General features: G+C 42.5%; 1 protein-coding gene across 1 annotated transcript in view; it reads left to right on the forward strand.

Annotated features, from left to right (window-relative positions):
• KCNH5 (potassium voltage-gated channel subfamily H member 5) overlaps positions 1-22,697 on the forward strand; it is a 148,429-nt gene that overhangs the window by 22,901 nt on the left and 102,831 nt on the right. Inside the window, exons 4-6 of the mRNA XM_058833832.1 lie at positions 1,037-1,165; positions 15,433-15,548; positions 19,464-19,856. Of these exons, the coding sequence (XP_058689815.1) occupies positions 1,037-1,165; positions 15,433-15,548; positions 19,464-19,856 (638 nt within the window). The remainder of the gene's footprint in view (positions 1-1,036; positions 1,166-15,432; positions 15,549-19,463; positions 19,857-22,697) is intronic.

The raw sequence follows: 22,697 nt of genomic DNA on the forward strand, positions 1-22,697 counted from the left end.
GGCTTGTGTCAATGTGTCAGCTCTCAGGCAGCTCAGGAGAAAAGCCATTCTGTCAACTGGCTGAAAGCACATCAAATCCCAGAGGTAATTAGCTGGCTGGGAAGGCATTTGTGGTGCAGTGTGTGTAGGTGCTCGTTTGGGAGGGAGGGACACGGAGCTTTGCTGGATGGAGAACATCTGACATTCACAGCCCTGCAGGGGAACAGGGTGTTTCTAAGAAAATTGCTTCAAGTGTTCTAGGATTCCACCCCTTGTGGAACACACCTGCATGATCTGTGCAGGGGACTGCCACGTGTGTGTCAGCCTGGGAAACCAGCTTCAGCTCCTGAGCACCTGCAGGAGCCCTCTGCAAACAGGGGGGATTTACCAAAACCCACTCCAAAACCAAGGGCAGTTTTTGGCTGTTTATTTGATGGGTGGTAGGATTTGAAAAACACTTGGTTTCATTTCAGGAGTTAAGTAGAGATAATTGTGCTGGGAGAGTGCTGCACTGGGCAGGGCAGTGAGGAGGTGGAGGTGTGCCCTGAAGCACAAAAAAGAAATCAAACCTGATTTGTCCTGGTAGGACATTGAGAGCCCAACTCAGGCCCTCTTAAATAATGTAGTCATATAAAATTTGGAGCAATTCACAGTATAGTCCATCATTTTTGGATTTGATAGCTCCATATTATGTAAAGAGAGAATCAAAGATGCCATCCACGTGTTTTTCCTCACCTTTCTACCTTTCAGACCTAAGTCTGTGTGACATGCTGGGAACAAACAAGAGCAAGAGGGGGAAAATAATGTATTTTATTTCAGAATGAATTTTTGTATAGCCTTCTGTCTCTGTTTATCATCTAGCTAGATTAATGAAGCTTTAAAAATGGGAATATGTTGATTTCCTTGGAGGAAGTAAAATTAAGAACTCTGGAAGATGCAGAAATACTGAGAAATACACACCTAAACTACATGTGTGTTTAATACTGTGTAAATGTTATGGGTTGGGGGGTAGTTTGTGCTACACCACATTCCAATGTCACTTTTTTCTCTGCTCCAGGGACCCCAGTTTGGTTCTACATGCAAATTGCACCTATAAGAAATGAGCACGAAAAGGTGGTTTTGTTCTTGTGCACTTTTAAGGATATCACTTTGTTCAAACAACCAATTGAAGATGATTCAACAAAAGGTAAACATGAAATATATTATTATTTTTGGTGAATGATAGAAGTAAATGCAGGAGCTCAGACCTGTCACAGGGATGTGTCATGTCTGTGATCTGTGCCTTGAAGTGAGGAAATGTTTTGTGACCTGTCAAAGTTTCAATGCCACTCTCCTAAATTATTTTAAAAAAACCAAAAAAGGATAAATCATCATGAGTGGAAATTCCCTACCAGTGTTTTTCCAGAGTCACAAGCCTTCATTTTTCCCTGCAATTCAGTTCTTGATCACCACAGCTGGCACTTTCTAAAAAATTACGCGGTTTTGAGTCGTTTGAATGCTGTGCTGTTTTGGGAGACCTTTCTGTTATGGGACAGGTGTCATCTTTTCAGGAAAAAAAATAATTCCAGCTCCTTGGGATGAGATGCTGACATTTCTTCCTTTTCTCCCTCTTGGAGGTGAAAGGTGATGGAAGCAGCCTGCTTGAATCCTTGATTGTTGCTCAGGAGTGATGACTGCGTGGCAGTGGGCATCGTGCTCATTAATTAACAGCTGCAGGGCAGGATTTTGTTGGAATGCTCTTGTCACTGAACAGCTCATGGCCAGGCCTGCAGCCTTGCAGGAGAAATTGGTGGGGAAAGGTACAGAGAGGATCTGGCAGCATCATCCTCTGCTTCAGTTCCAAAACACGTGTCTTGTGTCAGGTTTACATGTGTATTGCTTTGGGTGAAACAATGCATGCTTACATAAAGAAGGACATTATCCACATCTCTTGGAAGTTGCCTCCTGATGATTAATTCTTTGCTATGTTTTTCCCTTCATGCTTGAAGAAGGCTTGATATCTCACTTGGAGCTGGTATGCTCTAAGCCATCTTCTTTAGGATAAAGTTGGTATCATTTGAATGCAAGCAGCATTTAAAGTAATTTCTCAATATCTAGATAGCACTTATTACAAGTGTTTGGATAACTGAAAACTCAGTTTATAAAGGCAGACTTAAAATGAAAGGCTCCCCTCTGAGCTAACACTAAATATGACTTTTTTTTTTGTCTAAAGAGTATTATCCATAAAATTATAAGATCCTGATATAGGAATACCTTCTCAGCCATCATAAACTTTATTGCCTCTACAATTTAGCTAGCAACCTGCAAATGTTCTTTATTTCACTTTCAGCTCTATAATGTGGAGTTCTTCTGTCTGAAAATAATCTGAGTTTTTAAGGGTAAATGCCAGTTAATTAAAAGGACTTTATAGGTATCTGAAGGCATAGGACTGACTCCTTGCTGCAGTGTATGTAATATATAGTGTGAGCTCATCAAGGAAAAAGCCAGTCCCTGCAAGAATCCTCTTGTAAGGTTTCCTATTTGATGCTTTCTGGGGAAACCAAGATGTATTTCACATGGAACCAGCTCCTAAATCCCCTCTTTTTCCCAGCTCTGCCCCACTTCCCGCAGGACTTGTTGCACTGAGAAGTGTTGGGCTGCAGCAGGGCAGAGAAAACATACTGAAGGTGGCTCTCAAATGCAGGAATGATGGATGTTGCCTCCTTTGGATTCTCAGCCTGGGAGATTCAAACTCTGCTGCCTTCCCTGGGGAGGCAGGGATGTGTTCCAGGGGCTGAGCTCTTCCCCTCCCCATCTTGTGGCTCAGGAGGAACAGAGCCCATGTGGCATCCAGACCAGGAATAGATGTTCCTATGGGAAAGAGCAATAGCAGTGAAATGCATGACTTGTGTGCTGCTGCTCTGCACTGAAGGGCACCATTAGTTAAAGTGCCAGGTATTAGTGATGGACATCACAAAATATTGCCCTCAGCAGCCAGAGAGGTTTGGCTCTATGTCTAAAGAGCTCTTACTTCTGTCAAAGTCATACTCCAAAACCCCCCAAACTCAAACAGAACATCACAGAGGCAGTACAGCCACATTTCCCAAGTGCCTTTAAAGCATAGAATTGGAGCCTTAAGAATCTGCTGAGGGTGCTTTGATTAGAGCATTGGAGAGCATCGATCTGTGCCTCCAACAAACCTCATCATTACAAACCACTGACCCGATTTTTCTTCTGCACTTGTATAAATTAAGGCTTGTCTTTTGCATCCTGGATGTGAGGAAAACATATTCAAATATTTGCAGCACTTTACTACAGGGGTGGGAAAACAGCACTGTTGCATTACCCTGTGTGTCTCAGCTGTGTGGGTCTCTGGGAACCCACAGCACTGGGATTGTTGTGTTTTTGTGTCAGACATGGTGCTTTGAGAGATACATAATTCATTGTCCCTGCAGATAGCATTACAGTATGCTTAGAAGCTGCCAGGCCACTTTCTTTTTGAATTATGAGATTGGTAAACATATACGTTAAAATCTAGTGGAGAATTTTTAAAGTCTTGTGGAATGAAGGGTTTCAATAAAACACTACTGTTGAGTGCTGGGATTTGCTATTGAAAGGGCTATTTTAATTTTTTTTTCCTTTTTGAAAGAAGGATATTTCTTAAGAAATTCTGCCAGGACCATGCCATACATAATACATAAGTAACTATGGTGCAGATGAGTTACTGTGTGTTACTTATGGGAGCAGTAAATCTGAGATAAAAAATTCAGCAGGAATAAAATATTGATGCCATTATGCAATAATCTCTCCATACCAAATCGTTCTGCACTGTTCAAAGGTGTGTTGCTTTGTTGAGAAGCTTCAGTAAATCACGCTTCTGTGAGGTACTTAAATCATGCCACTGGTTGTATCTACACTGCAGAATGTCTGTGTGTCCCCACTCCTGGAAATACCTGGCTGGGTGGACAGATCTGCTTGCTTTGGGGTTGGCATCTTGTGGAGAGCTTGCCAGGGAACAGCAGGTTTGGGGGACAGGGAGTGGTGCTGAGGGTGCAGATCTGCCCCAAAGCATTGAGCAGCTTGTTGGGTTTGTGAAAACAGGACAGACAAATGAAACAGTTGTCTTATTACAAAGCACATTGCCAGGGGGAGGTGGGATTTTTTTCCCCCTGATGTGGGCTTAAAAATGTGCTTGTTGAGTTCAAAAAATGCAGCTGATTTCACAGGGACAGCCCGGTGTGAGCAGAGGGAGTCACAGAGGTCTGGGGCACTGTGACAGATGGTGTGTGTCCCTGCTTACCTGTGTGCTCACCACTTGCTCTGTTAATGCTGAAAGGAGGAGGAGGAGGAAGAAGGGAGGAGGAGGAGGAGGGAGCTTTGCTTGCCAGAGGGAGTAAAAGTAATGAAAATTTTTCCCAGGCTTACCCAGGAGGCTGTGAATTTGCTGCAGGCCAGAAAGATGTGAAACTTACTGGACTGTAAGCAAGACTGGAGAAAATGGATATTTACAAGTCACCTTTCTCTCATAAAATACAGTGACAGAGATCAAACCCCTTGTTTTCTGAGAGGGTGCAGGCAGTCAACACTAAAGATTGGACTGACTCGTTTTCTTGTTACTCGTGCTCCAATCTATTATTGCTGGGTGATGCGTGGGAGACCTGTGATGTATGGCAATGTAACAGTGACCAAAAAGTGCTGTAAAGCCATTCCTTGTAAATGGAAAATTACTTTAAAAAGTGTCTAACCAGTCAAAAGTGTCAAAACTCTCCAGCAGAAGCAGCAGAAATGGTAATGGAAGGGAAGGATCAGCCTGCTGGTTGATGTGTTCTCTCCTGGGTGAAGGTGCCACTGGCAGCTGTGGAGGTCTGGAGGACAGAGGGAGCATCCTCCATTAGTTTGGTTTTTGGTTTGGTTTTTGGTTTGGTTTTTGGTTTGGTTTTTGGTTTGGTTTTTGGTTTACAGTGCCCCAGCTCCAGACCCAGTGGCTGATGAGCTGTGGATGGGGGCAGTGTGGAAGAAGTGTGAGAGTTCTTGGTGAGGCAGGAGGTGATGGCTGCACTTGGTGTCACTGGACCAGTGCCTTGTTTTCTGCTGGAGGAGCTGTGCTGTGTTTGTCTGATCTCTCCTCTCCTCCTCCTGCTCCTCTTTGCTAATAGGAATATTTGTCTGATGTGGATTCAGTGGCAAGCAGCAGGTCCCACCTGTGGTGGCAGAGGGCCAGATCCCCAGGTGTCCTGGCTCGAGGCAGTGCTCAGCAGAGGTGGAAGGCCATTACAAGCATATGAAAGATCCTATTATGTATTTTTTTAAGTGAATAAAACCCAAAGAATCTTTCTTTTTTTTAATGTTTGTACCATTGTCGGGTCACAGTTGGATGCTTTTATCAGCTTGCTGAGCTTTTATTCTATCTTTACCCAATGGCCTTTTAAAAACATCTGAAGACTTTCAATTCCTCCAAAGACACACAGTGGTAATAATTGTCTGTTTATTTGTCAGGAAAAAAATGAAGCCATTTTTCTGGGCCCTAACTATTAGAAGGGTGAATGGGGCCACTTAAAATGTTAACACCATTTGAAGCCAGGAGTGCTGTAGATTCTATTGAGCAGAAAGTTTAAGTATAGGAAAAAAAAAGCAACCCAAAGCAGCATTTTTGGTTAATAATGGAGTTTCACCTAGTTGTGCAATGTTTTTATTCCTTTTGTTACCATCTGTGAAAAAATCCGTGGCCTCTGGGTAAACTTAGAATTTTTTTTTTTTTGCTAGGACTCTCACTGGTTATCTGGAGTGCCCATGGAGTGAAATATCAGGCTTGTCATGTCTGGAGTGATGGGGAAGTTCTAGTGAATAATGATGGGATGTTGAATCAGGATGCAAAGTTGTGTTAACGAGGCCCCTACAATTCAGGACAGTGTGCTGTTAACAGAAGGGATCAGGAAATGGCACAGCAGGATCCTGAAGTTGCTTTTTTTTCCCCCCCCTTTTTTTTTTCCTTTTCACTTGATAGAGCCAGACTCTGATAATCAAGTCTGTCTGGGACAATGCTGTAATGCTTCCAGTGATATAACTCTTTATAGTTATATAACTCTATATAATGATACAACTCTATCTCAGAGTGTGACAGGGCTATAAAAAGTGTAGTAGTTGCAGAAATATGCACTTATGGCTTGCTAATCCTTGCTAAGCCTATAATTCTGATCCTTTTTTATCTTTAATAAGTGCAAGTTATTAAGCATATATAACTAGTTGCACATGGGAACTTTTTTTTCCTTGAGGGGGTATCAATCCTGGTGATAATAGAAGAAGTGGGTGGAGGGATTAGAGCATGAAAATAAGGTTTCTACCTTTAGCTGAAGCACAGTGTACCCTGTTGAGTACATCACCTTGACAGTAATCCATCACAGTAATTTAATAGGTTACAATTTGGATATCCTTAACATGTTTTTATTGCACTTTTCTGTGGCTGTAATAACAAGGGTCACAATAGAGACCCACTTGTTCTCATGCTGGTTCCTTTTGCTGTGATCTGCAGTTTCATTCCCTTCCAGGCAGCAAGATCTCCTCCATTTCTCCATTCTCCCCTGGTCCAGGGTGCAGCATCCAGGGATTCCTGGGCTGGGAGAAAGGACTGTGGTGGGGCAGGGGGGATGAGAAAAGAATGGACATTTTCCAGGACACCAGGTGGGTTTTCAGTGTCAAGAGCAGACGACTCAGTGCAATGATGCAGAGAGATAATGTCTCTTAGTACATAGATAGTTAGATAGTATTTAGATAAAATACTGTTTTAGACAGTATTTTAAACCATCCATTTGGGATAGGCACAGCTTGCCAGTAGCCTGGAAGACCTTCCAAGGTTGCTTTTTTCCTGTTATTCATCCCTGATATATCTTCAGTGATGTGCTGCTGGCACTTTCTGCAGACACTGCACAGAGAGAGTTGTTTCCTCACTTTTAGGAGTGATGCACCAATCCTTATTTTCATTCCCTCTTCCCCCTCTGTATCCTTTTTTGCCTTATTGCTGCTGGAGACCCACCGTGATGAAGAAGAGGGAATTTCCATATCCAGGGTTGTTTAGTTTCTTTCACAGAAATGAATTACTTTTTTTCTGAATCTGATACAGCCCTTGGAGCCCTTTGTGGGCTCCATCAGCAACCCACCAATGCACATTAACTGTCTGCAAATTTCTGGAAGTTTAATGTGCGATGAAAATGAATTCCCATTGAAATCAAATCTAACCCTGTGAGAGACTGAATTAAACTGGAAGTCGATCTTTGAAGCAGCAGCTGTTTGTAGATGGATACACTTTGTATGTAGAAAACTAAGCACTCATCAGCCAAATCTAAAATAATAAGTATAAATGTAGTGCAGTTTAAAAGTCTGATCTGTGTAACACAGGGCATTTCACTTCACAAGGTTGCTCCTCTGTTGAACCCATGAACTTGTGTGTAACTAAACTGTTCCCTCCAGGGAGGCAGCCAGTATTGATTTAGAAGAGGCTGAGCATCCACTACATTACTTAATATTTTTTGTGCTTCTCCATTACACTTTTGGCATTAAAGAACTGTCAAATTAGCCTGGCTTCAGCTTCTTGCAGTGGCATCTTCTTATGTCTTTTTTTTTCCCACTGTATTAAGAAAGCCCCACTAAGGCATTTACACATATAATCAGCTCATCACTGTGCCTTCATTTGATAAAGTAAATGAGTTCATCTCCTTAAACCTCTGTCTAGACTGAATTTGGAGGTCTGGTGATGGCAGATACATGGATGTTTTAGCTGCCTTTTAATCCAGCTCATTGGCAGCAGTAGGGATGATGCTGTGGTGGCCTGGATTTCAGCCTCCCAGGTCCCCAGTGAGTTTCTGCAGCAATTATTGTGGCCAGGTGGGTTTCCAGCTAATTCCTCATCATTGCCCAGTGCTTAGCCTCCAAGCCCAGTTCTTACTGTTATTCATCCAAGGAGCAGGTGACTTTTTGCCAAAGCCAATTACATGCTGAATTGCTCATCTACCAAGACCTTTGGATCCTTTTCAGAACTGTTCTTTGCTTGGGACATTTCCCCCTCCCGTGCTGCAGTTACAATTTTCATTGCTTCTCTGGATGACTGTTCCCCATTTAAAACATGTTTTAATGGCACGTGCCCAGTTACCAAGCACCTCATCCTGTTTGACTGTCCTCAGTGCTTTTTAGCATTCCTCTAATCCTCCTGTCATTTGACACTTCCATCAGGCATCTTATAAGGACTTTCAAACCCTGGAAACAAGCACTGAACAGGATGCCTGGCCACTGGTGTCCAGAAGGCTCCCACTAATAGATTTTTACTATTTTCCACTGCTCCTTGTTTGATACTTGCCAAGTAACAAGCTCTTCACCCACTGAACCTATAATTTACTGAACTGTGTGGTCTGAGTATCTCGTTGAGAGTGTCACACAAGGGTCAATTTGATGGAGATTGCTGTGCAAGAGGCTTTGGCCACTCTGTGTCTGTGGTGTGATTCAAATACAGAACCAGGATGAGGTGAGGGGATGAGCACTTTGCTATCTGACTAACCCCTAAAAGCCAGTTGACTGACATTTACAGTAATTAGTATTTTCCTTTTTTTCCCTTCTTCTTCCCAGAATTTGCACCTGTTTTTATACACTTATGGGAAGTAATTCCCCAGTGGCCCTGTGTTTGTGTATAAAGTTTAGCCTTATTTGCAGAAAAGTGAAATGCAAGAAGTTGGGCCCTGTACATTTAAGGTTATTTGAGAATTAAATTAAAAAATATATTGTAATTTTAAAATGTGTGCCTAGTGTAGTCTAGGGTTATATAAATCTTAGCTCTTCTTATCAGCAGATCTCAAAATGGCTTGCAAATTAGGTAATTAGCATTATCTTCATTTTAAGGAGCAGAAACTGAAGCTCAAGAGGTAAAATGATATGCCCAAGATTACCCATTAGTTTTTCATCCATACTGAGCTCCTCAGCAGTTGCAGTGGGTGGATGGTAACTGGGAAGACAACACTGAGCAAGAAGGGAGGTTGGATGTAAAAATTATTCCAGGAGTGCAGTGCATTATCAGACAGTGGAACACGCAGAGTTTCAATTTCAAAAATTTATCCCGATATTTTGAATTTCATTTTAATAGACTCTAAGTCCAGAAATATTTCTACTGCACCATGGGAATGACTGAACATTGTTTGACTATTAATCTGTTTATTCAGGAATCCTGTTTATTCCTCTCTCTCTCTAAAAACCCAATACTGGGATTATTAAATTTTTCAAAGAGACAGTGAACTCTTTCAGACATACTTTGCCTGTGGTAAAGAGCAAACAGCCAGCCAAAAAGTCTGGAAATAGTTGGGATTTATACATGCTAACTCTTTATGCCAAAGGATGATCCATGTTACCAATTGAATTCCACACTTCCTAACTCTGAGCAGTGCTAGCTCTTTGCTCTTGTGGGTAAGTCAGAAATTATATATTATTTAAGCATTCTGCATATTAACTGTTTCATGCCTCACAATGAGATCAGAACAATCTTTCCATGGCTGGGATCTGCTCCCTGTGCTCCCTCAGGCAGGAATCAACACAAGCACTGCCAGAATTGTCCTCTGCAATTGTTTTTTTCTACACAGAATATAATTCCTAACCCAAGTGTATCCCTGCAGTCTAAGGTAGGGGATAGCTCCCTGCTATGCTGATTTAAAAGTCATCATGATTTAAGACCAGACAAACCCTGACAAAAAGGTTAATTGCAACCCAGTAGAGCTACACTAATGCTTCTATAGGGGAACAAGTCATGGCTAGGTTTTTCAGAGCAAGTGCATCATAAAGGGCATTAACATTTCACCTTGACATTTTAAACTCTTCATAAACTCTCATGTATGAATTTAGTTTTAAAATAACATAATATAGTTTATGAACTGAATATTTTTTTTGAGTGTGGCTGCTAGCTGGGTGGTTAGATCTGCATTTGGAACGGTACACAAATGCAAATTTTCAACTCCTAATTAAATTATGGTGAGAGTTCTAAAGGTTTAATCACTTGCATTTAGTTATATTTGAAAATATTTTCTGTTTTGTGAGCTTTGTGAGCTTGGAAATCCTTCTGATTCCAAGGTTTTGTCTCCACATAACCTTTAAGAAAGAGTTTCAGATGTCTTTTCCAACCTTCAATGATTCTGTCTCATCCATTCCAGCATCGCTTCTGCTTGGGGAAGACTCCCTTGCTGCACTTTCTTTGGACTTTCTGGTTCTTTTTATGCTCTGCCACACACTGCAACAACATCTTGGACCTGGCTGGTGTTTCCCCTTACCCAGGGAAGGCAGCAGAGATGAGGAGGGGTGTTTGGGGGTGTTTGTGTGCTGGATCCACCTGCAGGGCGTGTTGTTGGGAAGGAGGTTGGTGACCAGAAGGGCAGAACAAGGTCCCTGTGGCAGTGCAAGGGTGCAGCTGGCAGAAATGTGAGAATGTGAAGTCTCTAAATGAGTCTGGAAAGGATTCTGCAGGCAGGGAAAGCGGCGAGTGCGGCAGTGGAGGGGAGGTTTGTGGCCAGCAGCTGCCACAGAGCTGTGCCCATCCCAGCTGCCCAGTGTAACACAGAATGATGGATTTGGGATCTCAGGGGGAAGATGGGTGGGCATGATACTGCTCTTGTTGGAAGAGCAGCTGATGGAAAGACATGCTGTAGTGAGTGGGATAGTTTGGTCTTTCTGGTGGTGGAGGGACAAAATAATCAAGTTCTAACCTTCAAATACCATTTTCCCCTCAGGCACCACATAGTTTCTCTAGTGGTGTATGAATCTATACATTCACACACCTGTGAGTGGCTAAATGAGCTCCTCAGACCCTTCTGGAAAGCTTTTACTCCTCTGAGGAGTGTTTGTGTGCTCTGTCTGCCTCACCTGGCTGTTGCCTACCTCCCCACCATGCTCTTGCACTCCCCCAGGCATCCTGTCACAAGATCAACAGCTTCAACCAGGGTCACAGCATCTAAAATTTAGAAAAAAATATCTTTTATTAAATTAATTTAGAATTCCTTGTTTTATTTCTCTTCAGAGAAACCTCTGGCTCAGCTGCTGTGTGAAGGACGTCACAAAGTCATCTCTGTCTCAGCTAGACCCACAGTCAGAGGGCTGTCAAGTTGGCAGTCCTGTTCAGGGCAAGAGACAAGGAGAATAGTGGAAAATAAAACAGTAAAATATTTAACTGTGTCTAAAATGCATGGAGGGAGGAGGAAGTTGCCTGCTTGGAGGGGCAGCATTACAGCTGGGCCAAGGCAGACTAGTTTAGCCCACGTCAGCATGCCTGGCTTCTTCATGTCCTGTTCTTGTAACTGTGAAACCTCCAGTTTACTGAGAATGCAGTAATTCACTTTGAATAGTGGATAGAAACAGGCAAATATTTTGCTAGGTTCCTGTTTAAGAGATCATTGTTTTGGATCCTGAAAATGAATGCAGATCATGAGGGCTTTTTTTTTTTTTTTAAAGCAGGGGAACAAATACTTCTTATTTTGTCCCTGGATAAGAAAGTAATTAAAGAGAACCAAGGGAAACAATAATTTTATTTATATGCTATTCCAGAATTTTCCATTTGAGGTGGTTCATGTCTTTGTGTGGAACACCCAGTTTAACTGCATGTATGGAGAAGCAGCTGCTGGCCTGATCTGGGGTGTGATCTGATGATGATGCTTTTTTTCCCAAGGATCTGAGTGCAATGGTGCAAGTTCAGGGTGCCATTTTTCAGGCAGTGCTGTGGAAGAAAGATCCAATCCAGCTGAGCTGAAGAGAGCATCAGAAGTGTTGCATTTTCTCACGAGTGCATTTTTGTGTTTGCCCCTCTTGCACCTGCTATTTGTGCATCTCCTTTACTCCTTCCAGACTGAAAATATCTGTGAGGACAGGCGGTCACTAATTCTTGTGATAAAATTACCATTCCTTTCAAGTGTCTGTCTATAGAGGAAAAGAAAGGAGAGAATAATTTGAAGAAACATTGACAGCAGTAGGCAGCTATGCAAATTTTCTCTGGTCTATTTAAACATACACATTGGTTTTAAATATAATTCTGAACTTGTCTAGGCTACAACAAGGTCAAGAAAGAGAGAAATGTACCCTGTGCAGATTATTTCAGACACGAGGCAGCCTGTATACATTTTCACCTTCCCACTCATAACCCAGCATCTTGCTGTTACTGTGTTTTTAATTCTCTTGGGTTGTAAATAGGAAACAAAAGGACCTGGTGCTTTTTTTCGCACTATTACAGATGGATAGATTGGAGCAGGTAAAATAATGCTGGACTTGGTGATGAATTGGAGAAAAAAGTCATGTTAGTGCATTCTGTGCTTCCAGTGTGCAGAATCATGGGCTTCACAGGGCTGAAAGAAATGTGAAAATGTGAAGCCTCTAAATGAGGCTGGAAGGGTTTTGCAGAAGGTCTGCTCTGGTGCAAAGCAAAGCTTTGGTCTTGGTGGAGAAAGGACAGGATGAAATGGTTTGTCTTGTGAAAAGAAGTCAGAGCAGAGTGGTAACCTTGAATGCTAAAATGTGTGGCTTCTTTCTTTCACATGACATTGATGATCTCACATGGTGGTAAAGAAGGATTTTTTTTAAAAAAAAATTGTAGTTTTTCCTTTCTTTTTATTTTTACAGCAGAAGGTTTGCTGTTGTTTGGTGTGTGGAGTTTACTGCTCCATCCTCCCTAACTTCCCCAGGAGTTCTGCATTTGTGGCTAATGCAGGATGGATGCTTTTCTTCCCTAAAACAGTGACAATGGATTTCTTACCAATTCTGCTTTTGTAAGAGACATTTTAAACCCTGTACTTTTATGAGTGGGATCTCTCAGCCTGCAAAGCACCATGACAAAGGATTTCTAGAGAGTACATGAAGCCATCTCCTGTCATTGCCAGCCTCTGACTCTTCTCCAAATCCTCCTCTAACTGGACACAGTACTGCAGGAGCAGAGCTCAGCAGTGAGGAGGAGATGGGAGGGATCACCTTCCTGGACCTGCTGGCAGTTCTGTGCCTCACTCAGCCAAGGATTTCCACCATGGACATGCTCAACTCTGGGAATACCAGAGCCATTTTCTGCCAATCCACTTCCCAGCATGTGTTGGTGCAGGGGGTTGTACCTCCTTAGGTACAGGGCTTTGCACTTCTCCCTGCTGGACATCCTGGGACTCCTGTCAGGAGCTGGAGTGGCTGGCAGCACTGAGATGTGGTGAGTGAGAGTGACTGGGGCTGTATCCAGCAGTTTGTCTGTGCTGGTTTTGCTTTTGCTGAGCGCTCTTCCGTCGCTCTCGTCTCAGCTGTGAGGCAGGATGACAAAATCAAGATTGGGGACTGCCCCATGTTTGTCCTTATGGACCACAGGGATATGATTTCGCAGGGGAAAGGACCATGACTGTGTACATGAGTGTGTGAGTACCTGGTCTGGAAGTGTGTGAACACCTTCCTGGAGGAGAGCTGCTCTCTCTTTTTCCCTGGTTCTTGCTGTGTGTTTGCAGTGACCCAAAATAAATCACCTGGGTGCAACGTGGCCTCCAGCAATTACTAGAAATGCTGGGGCAGAGCTGTCACAATGCTGTTACCAGGCTCACTTGGTCTTTGAAATTGCTGGTTTAGAAAGATGAAGAACAGTTCTGACTTCTGTCTTAAAGTTGTCTCCTTCCTGCAGTTTTATAGACAATTAGGAAAAACGCAAGAATTTTTTTTCTAGAAATTTATAGTTCATAGTTCACTGTAGTCTGCTTTGACCTTGTTTAAAAGAGAAAGTGCATATTCCTAATTGAATATCCCTGTAAGCTTCAGAAGCATGAGATGTATCCAAAGCTCCCATTTAAAGTTTACATTTGAAAAGTTAATAAAATGCTTCTATTTTTTACCTTTTCCCAGTGAATTTTTTATGTGCATTTTTGAGGTCATGTATAAATAGCCAGACACAAATGTTTGTGCAGTGCTGGTGGTGTGTCATGATATTTTAAGCTGTTCTGATAAATGATGAACAATGGATTTACATTTGTGTGAATGTGTTATGTATGTGGCAAATGGCATACCCAAGTTCGTACATAATCTTTTTTCCTTGAAGTTTTATTGTCTTTTCTGTTCCCTGTTTTAAATTTCTCCTCCCTCAGGGCTTCCCTTAACACTCCAAGTCCCTGACTCCCAGCAGCAAAAGGCATTTAAAAATAAGCCTAGCTCTGGAACAGGGTGCCCAGAGAAGCTGTGGCTGCCCCATCCCTGGGAGTGTTCAGGGCCAGGTTGGATGGGGCTTGGATCAGCCTGTTCTGTGGAAGGTATCCCTGTCTGTGGCAGGAGGTTGGAATGGTCCCTTCCAACCCAAACCATTCTGTGATTCTGTGATGATTCTAACGTAGAAATGTTTTGTTTCCTTTCTCAGATATGAGTATCTTCCCTAATTTTCACCTACTCAAATCAAATGAAAATTAAACCTTCCCCTGAACCCTTTTCCTGTCCATAACTTGATATTTTACCCACAACTCTCTGGTAAAAAAAATGACATTATACCTGTTCAGCATCTCCTTCTGTGTCCTTGGGAATATATTTCCTAACTAAAGATACTCGAATTTTCAATTTTCCGGCTCAATACTGAGCTGCTACACTGCTGAAAATCCTGGTGTTTTCTTTGCTGCACCCATCTACCCCATCCACTGATGCATCCACACCATCACAAACACTGGGGTGTTTTTCCAGCAGGAATGACTTGCGGACATGGTCCTGGGCTGGTGCTGCTGTCAGGGACAAACTGCTCCTTGCTGGGTGCTGCAGGAAAATGTTCCTCAGGGGCAGCTCAGTGTGTGGGTCCCAGGCTACAATTAAAGCAGCTGTTCATCATTACTATAATAGCTAAATGTATTTCTTAATGCCATTTCAAATCAAGTTCTTAATCCAACTTTAAATGCTTAATTATATATTTATTTTTTTTTTTTTTTTAGTTTGAAGCATTGCTGATGGTGCAGTCTTTTTAAAAAGGTTTTTCCATTTAATTTTTGTCCCTGAAGTTTAGGTGGGGCAAAAACCAGTAAAGACTTAAGGATCAGACTTCTGGGGCTGCTCCAGTGGTCCTGAATCAGCAGGAGCCTTTCTGTAGCTGGGAAGGATTTTCCCTCAGCAGGATTTGCAGACTTGGGAAGCCTTTCCATGAACTTCCGTGGCTTAGAATTAGATTTCAGCAGCAGAGAATGTCCCCAGCAGGCTGAAAACAGGATGTCATCCCTCTAACACAATGTCTCCAGAAGTCAGAAGAAGGAGTTTTGATTCCTTTCACATTTACCTGTGTTGCCTTGAAGGAGCTGTATTTTTTTCCTCTTTTGCAAGGTCTTTAAGCCCGGAGCCTGAAACCGCTCTGTGCGCCAATTTAGAGAAACCACTGAGGTCTGAGACTGAATATCTTCAAGCAGAAAGGAGATTTATTAGCATTGGGTGAGGCCTGAGTAGTTCTGACACGATTTCTGACACGGTTTCTTTCTTTTCCTGCAGGCTGGACCAAGTTTGCCCGGCTGACGCGGGCGCTGACCAACAGCCGGAGCGTCCTGCAGCAGCTGACGCCCATGAACAAGGCTGAGGTGGTGCACAAACACTCCCGCTTGGCCGAGGTAGGTGGGGTGGACACCAGCCTGCTCCCTTCTGAGGGCAGGAGGGGGAAGAAAACCCACCCTAATTCCCACTGGTAAAGGATATTCTTAGAGGAAAATATTTCCCGACTGATTTTTTCAGCCTCGCCTCTACCCGTCCTAAAGCAGCAGCACGTGGCAAGCCCTCGTTTTTAGGACAGGTTATAAAAGCACTCTCTGTAAGGCACTTTTACTGAAATGACCCTATTTCTGTGCACACAGCCCTCAGCTTCCTGGTTCTTCCTTAACTTGGGGTGCACAGTGTGCTCCTCTGCTGTGCTCACAGGGACAGGGAACCAGGATTGATGTCCTTGAGTCCTTCTCCCAGGAAAATGGGACAGTTTGAGAAACCTCTTTGGCAGCACTGCTGTCTGTGTCCCCAGGGACTGCATATATACCCTGATCTTGACTTTCTTGCACAGCCATTCCTACAATATTTCCCTCATCACTTTTATCTTCAGAGCTGATGAAATGAACTCTTTGGCAGGTTGCAAACATCTCCTTAACAGTGCACGTGGTGCAACAAGTGAATACCTTCAGGTTAACTGATGAAAAAGGTACTGCTTTCATCTTCATGTCCACTGGTAATGAAAAGTAAATGGGGCAAAAATACAGGGTCAAAATATATGAGCTATTGAAAAAGATAGCACTTGTGCCAGAGAACTTATCCTGTAGAATTGATAGCAGCTTTAAATGTTTGGGTTTTTTGTTTTCATTATGTTTCTGGTTTTAGTGAACTTTGATACTAAGAAATGCAAATTATCAGAATGGAAACCCATAGTTTTCAGGTGTTGGCAGTGTGGTGTTTTCCCTTGCATGATCCTACACCAATAGCTTGGATAAATGCTGGGTTACTGACACCTCCTGCTTTTCAAATTCATGACGTTTCGGTGTCCTGTAAATCCAGTTATATCCATTCTTCATTTAATCTGGAGAAGAGAAGACTAGAAAAGATATGGTAGGAATATTCAAGAGTCCGAATCAGCTGCATGGAATGAGGGAGGAAATTGTTCACCAGGACAACTATGGCTAGAGGAAAAAGAAATGGCATTAGGTCACAGCAGGGGAGATTTAGATCAGGCGTAGGTGTGCTCAGGAATAGGTGGGATGAGGTTGTACTCAGGAGTAGCTGCTTGGAGAGTGTGAAAAATCCTCTGTTAAAAGTAGTTGATGGCTGGAAAGTGCTTTGCAGGCAAAGTGCTGTGAGGAAGGCAGATGAGGGGAGCTTCACCATCGCTGTACAGGCCCCATTTTCCATATTTCTGTGTCTGAGCAGGAACATTGCCTTCATAGCTCATCCCTTGCAGAATGTGCTGCTCACCTTATCAGACTTAACAGTTAGCAGTCATTTTCATTAGCTGTACACAGGAATAATTCAGACAGTCTGTGGTAAACGCAGCTGCCTAATAAGATATTGTATTGTGTATTTTTTTGGGATTTAAAATTAAAAATCCATGCAGCTTGAAAGAAATAATCATTATAGTTCAGTGGTCTCCACAGCCACCTGCCACCCACTCACCATGTCAAACTCAGCATGATATTATGTTAAGAATAATAATTATGCTTTTACAGTATCGTGGGAGCTCCCAAGCACTCCACCACCAGAGGCACAGGGAACTATCAAGCATATGTTAATAGCATTCTCCTTGAGCCCTGAGTAGCTTATTTTTCCAGCTCTAGTGAGGATGTTTCCAGCTCCTGCCCCAGTGAACAAGGCAGGGAACAAACAGGCCTGAAGAAACCAGGGAAAGAAGTCCCAGTGCTGATTTATCAGCGAAGTGTTGGACACTGATGAGTCCAAAGAGATATCTGGAGATAACAACCAAATTATGAGGCAAAGCCAAAATGGTGTGTTAAGTGCAGGTGAAAATTTTCTCTTTGAAAGAAATTTTCACAAGGCTGCTGTGATAAAATGATTGCGTTGATCACTGCTTTAATTCCAGGGAAAACCCCATGGACCCACCAGCGAGTTCAGTGTGCTGCAGTGGTTTTAGGAGTATAGAAGTGCTGATAGTGAGCCTGTCCTGGGCGCTGGGGGAGGGACACCTGGGGTTTGATGTTTTTGTAGGTCTCACCAGGGGTTTTGGCATCTGTGGTTGTCTCTGACAAGTGCCAGTGGGACCACCCCACCCCACAGAGGGCTCTGTGTTACACTGGAGCTGGTGTGGCATGAGGCTGCAGGTGAAGGGAGCAGCTACAGGTTCCTGGAGGTCTCTGCTGCTCTCTCACTGCTGCCTGTGTAGTGGGTCCAGTGCTTTTCTGGCCATGGCCTAAATCTGTGCAATTCTACTGACCCTGTAGGAAAGAAATGGCTAATTAATGTAACAAGTTAGATTTGTGTTGTGTCAGCTCAACTGACTTTCCTTACAGATAGTGATTGCTAAATATGGGCTCAGGGAGGGTGGGAGCAGGTAGGCAGAAGCAGGTTTGCATCCCTTCAGCCTGACATTGGCCCAGATTTGTCATCTTGGGAAGCCACATCCCCCATCACAGAATGAGGGAGGCTTCTGTTGTCCCTTGGTGATTCCTGGAGAGCAGATTTTCAGCAGAGCCAGACTTCTACTGTCAGATCTCAGTAACAGCTTTCTCTTAAAAGACAAGACTGCAAAGAATTAATGGAAAATCCCTATCTATGGTGCTTGAGTTCATATTCTTAGTTATACGGTTATTTCAGAGCCATTTACTCCTCTCCATTGAGGAATCATTCTGTGTTTGATCAGTTTCACACATCTGAGGCTGGAAATATGGTGCATCAGCCCTAGTATGGGGCAGGTGTAGGGCTGAATGAGTTTTAGAGTTGCTCTAATTATTTATTTTATCCCATACGGACTTCAGATCCTCAGATGGATCCCCAAATGGATCTTTCAGTTGTCAGTGCAATAAATTGTCACGTGTGCGTTCCTTTGTGCCTTTGTTTCTTGTGTTAGACTGAGATAAGAGGTAATTAGATTAGCTGAGAATGCCTTAAGTGAATTTGGCTTGGTTTTTGCAGTGTTTCCAGCTCCACAATTTTACAACAGTGAGCATGCAGGAGATTATAGTCCTGTGCAAAAAAAAAATAGGAGTAAGTACAGGAAATAAAGGAGAACCTACTGGTGATATTGAGCTTGTGGGAGCAACAACTTTTTGAAGAAAAGATGAAGGAAGTGTGATATTGGCAGGGTTTTAGGACAAAAGTTGTGCACATGATGCCTCATTTTAGGTGGTCAGCCAGCAAGGCTGGGGTGTTTCACCTTTGATAGGGTGTTGCTCTGGCTCAGCAGTGATTTACAAAAGAGGTCAGGAACAAGGAATTAGTCTTGTAACTACTGCAAATCTGAATGAGTGTTCATGTTTAGGTTATGTGTTAGGAAGAAGCTCCTTACTGTGAGGGTGCTGAGGCACTGGAACAAGTTGCCAGAGAAGCTGTGGCTGCCCTGTCCCTGAAAGTGTTCAAGACCAGGTTGTATAGGGCTTGGAGCAGCCTGGGATAGTGGAAAATTCCCTGCCCACACCAGGAGGGTTGGAGATAGATTGTCTTTAGATTGTCTTTTAGTTCCCTTCCAATTTAGACTATTCTATAATTCTATGTTCATAACAGCAAAGCATAAGCTGCTGTGGCAGTACCCAAAACCTCTTTATGGAGCCTCTCTTCCCCTGCTGTTGGCCTGGCTTCCCTTCATCTGCAAAGACCTCCCTTTTTGCAGGAATATTGTCAGATGCTGTGCTGCTGCCATTGATTGATTGAGAGCTGCCTCCACACATCCTAAATAAATCAGATTGTTTAGAACCTGTGGGTCGCCTTGCAATGTCCAACAAGCACGGTCCCGTCTCTGCTGCTCCTCACAGGGATCTGTAGGACCCTCACTGGATCCTATTCACTGAAAACAGTAACATTTGCCTCTCTGCCTCTTACAGGTTCTCCAGCTGGGATCTGATATTCTTCCTCAGTACAAACAAGAAGCTCCAAAGACTCCACCACACATTATACTCCACTATTGTGCTTTCAAGACCACCTGGGACTGGGTCATCTTAATTCTAACCTTCTACACAGCAATCATGGTTCCATATAACGTGTCCTTCAAGACAAAGCAGAACAACATTGCCTGGCTCGTGCTGGACAGCGTTGTGGACGTTATTTTTCTGGTTGACATTGTTTTGAACTTTCACACGACCTTTGTTGGCCCCGGGGGAGAGGTTATATCTGATCCCAAGCTCATACGGATGAACTACCTGAAGACGTGGTTTGTGATTGATCTTCTGTCCTGTTTACCATATGACATCATCAATGCCTTTGAGAATGTGGATGAGGTGAGTGCCTGTAGTGTGTCTCCAAAGGGTTATTTTAACTAAGGATTAATTTAGAAGCTTGTTCCCAGTGAGGCAGCTCATGCTCTGTGCAAATACAGCGGGGTGGCCTTGAGCTGCTGGGATTTACCAACAAGACATTCCTGTTGGTGGAGAGGTGTCTTAGGGTTCCAGTACCATGTGTGGGTGTTTATTTTAGAGACAGGGGTTTTAGAATGGCTTGAATGTCATCCAAAAGCATGGGTGCAAGTCCCTGTCGAAGTGGGCTGGGCCAGTTGGGATGTCCCCTGTCACAGCCTTCCTTGTCAGCTCAGTCTTTGGGCAGCTCTAACCCATTGCAGGGCTTCATTACAGTTCTGTATTTGCTCTGGCTGAAGCTGGTGACAAATTTGCCACTTATACGAAAGTAGGGAATGGCTCTGAATAAACCTTAGGACTACCTTTTGAACCAGGCTGTAATATTTTTTTTTTTTTTAATGCCATTTTAAATGTTTCATTGAGGGGGAGATTTATTTCCATTTTTTTTGGTACAATTTTTCAACTACAACTAAAATTTGAGAAACTGTTTGAGGAGAGAAAACATAAATATTGTAGATGGATACTGAATTAAAGCTTTTTAACTGCTAAGTGTGTTAACATTTATGCAATCAAGCTTCTGGCCTAAGCTAATACAGAAAACAAGCAATAACTACAACAAATAGTGCAAGCCCGAGTCAGTGTACAGAAATTCATTATTAAAATGGAACTGTAATGGTTTTAGGACTTGTTTTAATTTTTCTCTAGAGCTTTTTGTCTTCAGGGCCATAAACAGATGAAAAAGCCTCTGTTCATTTTTGAACATTTTAAGACTTTTTTCTTAGAGCACCATTTAGTGAGGTTCTTTGTTTGTTTTTTAATTCTCAATTCTGCACTTATAAATCCTCACTATATAAAACCTACATTCTTTTTTTTTTTTTTTAAATGCAGGCTTTGCTGCAAATTTTGTAGAGCTCCTTTAAGATTCCATCCCTGCCTCTGTGTGCTCAGTAGCATCTTTTGACATTGTTCCATTTTATTTATAGCAAATATGACAGAAGTGATAATACTTGCAGCTTAAATTCAAGATCCCATGAGTGCTGTCCATCTGAAACCAGGCTGTACAGTCAGACTGTTTAAGAAGGTGATATTAGCAAAGTTGTAGATGTAATGCATCTTTTTAAGATAACCAGTATCAGACTCAGAGGAACCTGATTTTTATAAGAAATGCCGCATTATCTCCAGATTTTTGTGCTTTAGTATGTAAAACAAACAGAAAATTTCTGTGCCCAAGCAGGACAGATTTAAAGGATGAGGTTAACCTCTTTCTCTAACATGTACATGGGAAATAAACCATCTGCAGTATTTGTGACAGGGAAGAGAATCTTGACACAGCACATTGTAACTGAGACACACCTAAAGTGACAAAGTTTAATCAAAAAGTAATAACAGTAGCAAGGTATCATGAACTCCAGTGATCCTAGAGCAGCTGTCATTTACTTTCAAACAAATTAAACATTAACTCCTTTTTAATAAAGGAGCCAACAGTAAGATTCCCCTGTCACGAAGTGCTCTGTTACGGCTCTGGAGCCTTCAGCAGGTACTGGTTTATATTTACTTGATTTCCCTCCCCTCCAAGTCCAGCTTTCCCTAGTGTCTGAAAAGAATTGAAGTGATTTTGAAAACAGGTATGTAAACACTCAGCCTTTCCTCCCTGGGTCTACATTTTCTCTTTTCCCTGTCCTTCAGGGGAGATATTTTTATTTTTTTGTGATATGTCTTCATTTGTGACATTTAAGTCTTTTGAGCTGGTCAGTGTGTTCTGGGTGGTTACAGTTATTAATGTTCTTTCTCTTCATTTGGTTTTTAACATTTATTTAAACTGGTGCTTCTTCTCTGGAATTTAACTTTTTGGCCCCCAGCAGCAGGGTGTTCAAACACTGTTTATAGGTAAAGAATAAGTTAATATAAAATCTTAATTTGTGAGAGATACTATGATTAAAAGTAATGGTTCTGATTAGAAAGGGGGGGTTTCCTTCTTAAGGCAAGTAGGAGAGAGAAGAGTTCTTTTAGCTCTTGATTCTGCTAGGTTTTAACTCTTTGTCTTGGCCCTGGGTGTTGGAAAAAAGTGTTAAAGTTGATGATTGTGTCATTTCAGATAAAGCAGCAGAAAATGAGCTTAGCAGTAAAGACCTTGAGTACAGGTCCTGGTGTTCTTTGAGTTCTTGGTATGGTGGAGAGGGATGGACCCCAAACAGAGGGAACAGCCCTAAAAGCCAGCTGAGTGAAAGGTGACTTTCTAAATTTCCCTTGTTGTTCCCACATCTGACCCTTGTTGTCCCACATAAATCATCAGATGATTTTTTCCTAGTTGTTAAGGAGCTGGATGAGAAGGGGGAATACCATTGGAGGGGGTTTATTTTCCTCCCTATGGGCAGATCTCTCACTCATGAAGAAGGATATGGCCAAGGAGGTTTGGGATTTTGTCTCTTTGTTGTACATGTAGACTGCTCTATATGATAGAGGTGCTTGAAGTAAATTAAGATGCCTTAAGCACTAGAGTGCTATTTATAATGCCAAAATTAAGGAGATGAATTAAAATATTTTTTTTTTAAAAAAGGCTGAAAAAAGGAAATGTGTGGGTTTTTTTTTGCCAAGGGTTGTAGTTCTTCAAATGCAGCCAGTCTTGGTCAGAGTAGGAACGGTGTCACTTCCCTCACAGACAGCATTAGGTAAAGGCTGGAGCTCCCACCTGAGGCAAACATGTCTGCAAATCAAAGTTATTTTATCGTTGAGTACATGTAGAGCCTTGGTTGAAGAATGGTAGAA

This window comes from Poecile atricapillus, chromosome 1 (assembly GCF_030490865.1).
Source record: "Poecile atricapillus isolate bPoeAtr1 chromosome 1, bPoeAtr1.hap1, whole genome shotgun sequence".
Lineage (NCBI taxonomy): Eukaryota > Metazoa > Chordata > Aves > Passeriformes > Paridae > Poecile > Poecile atricapillus.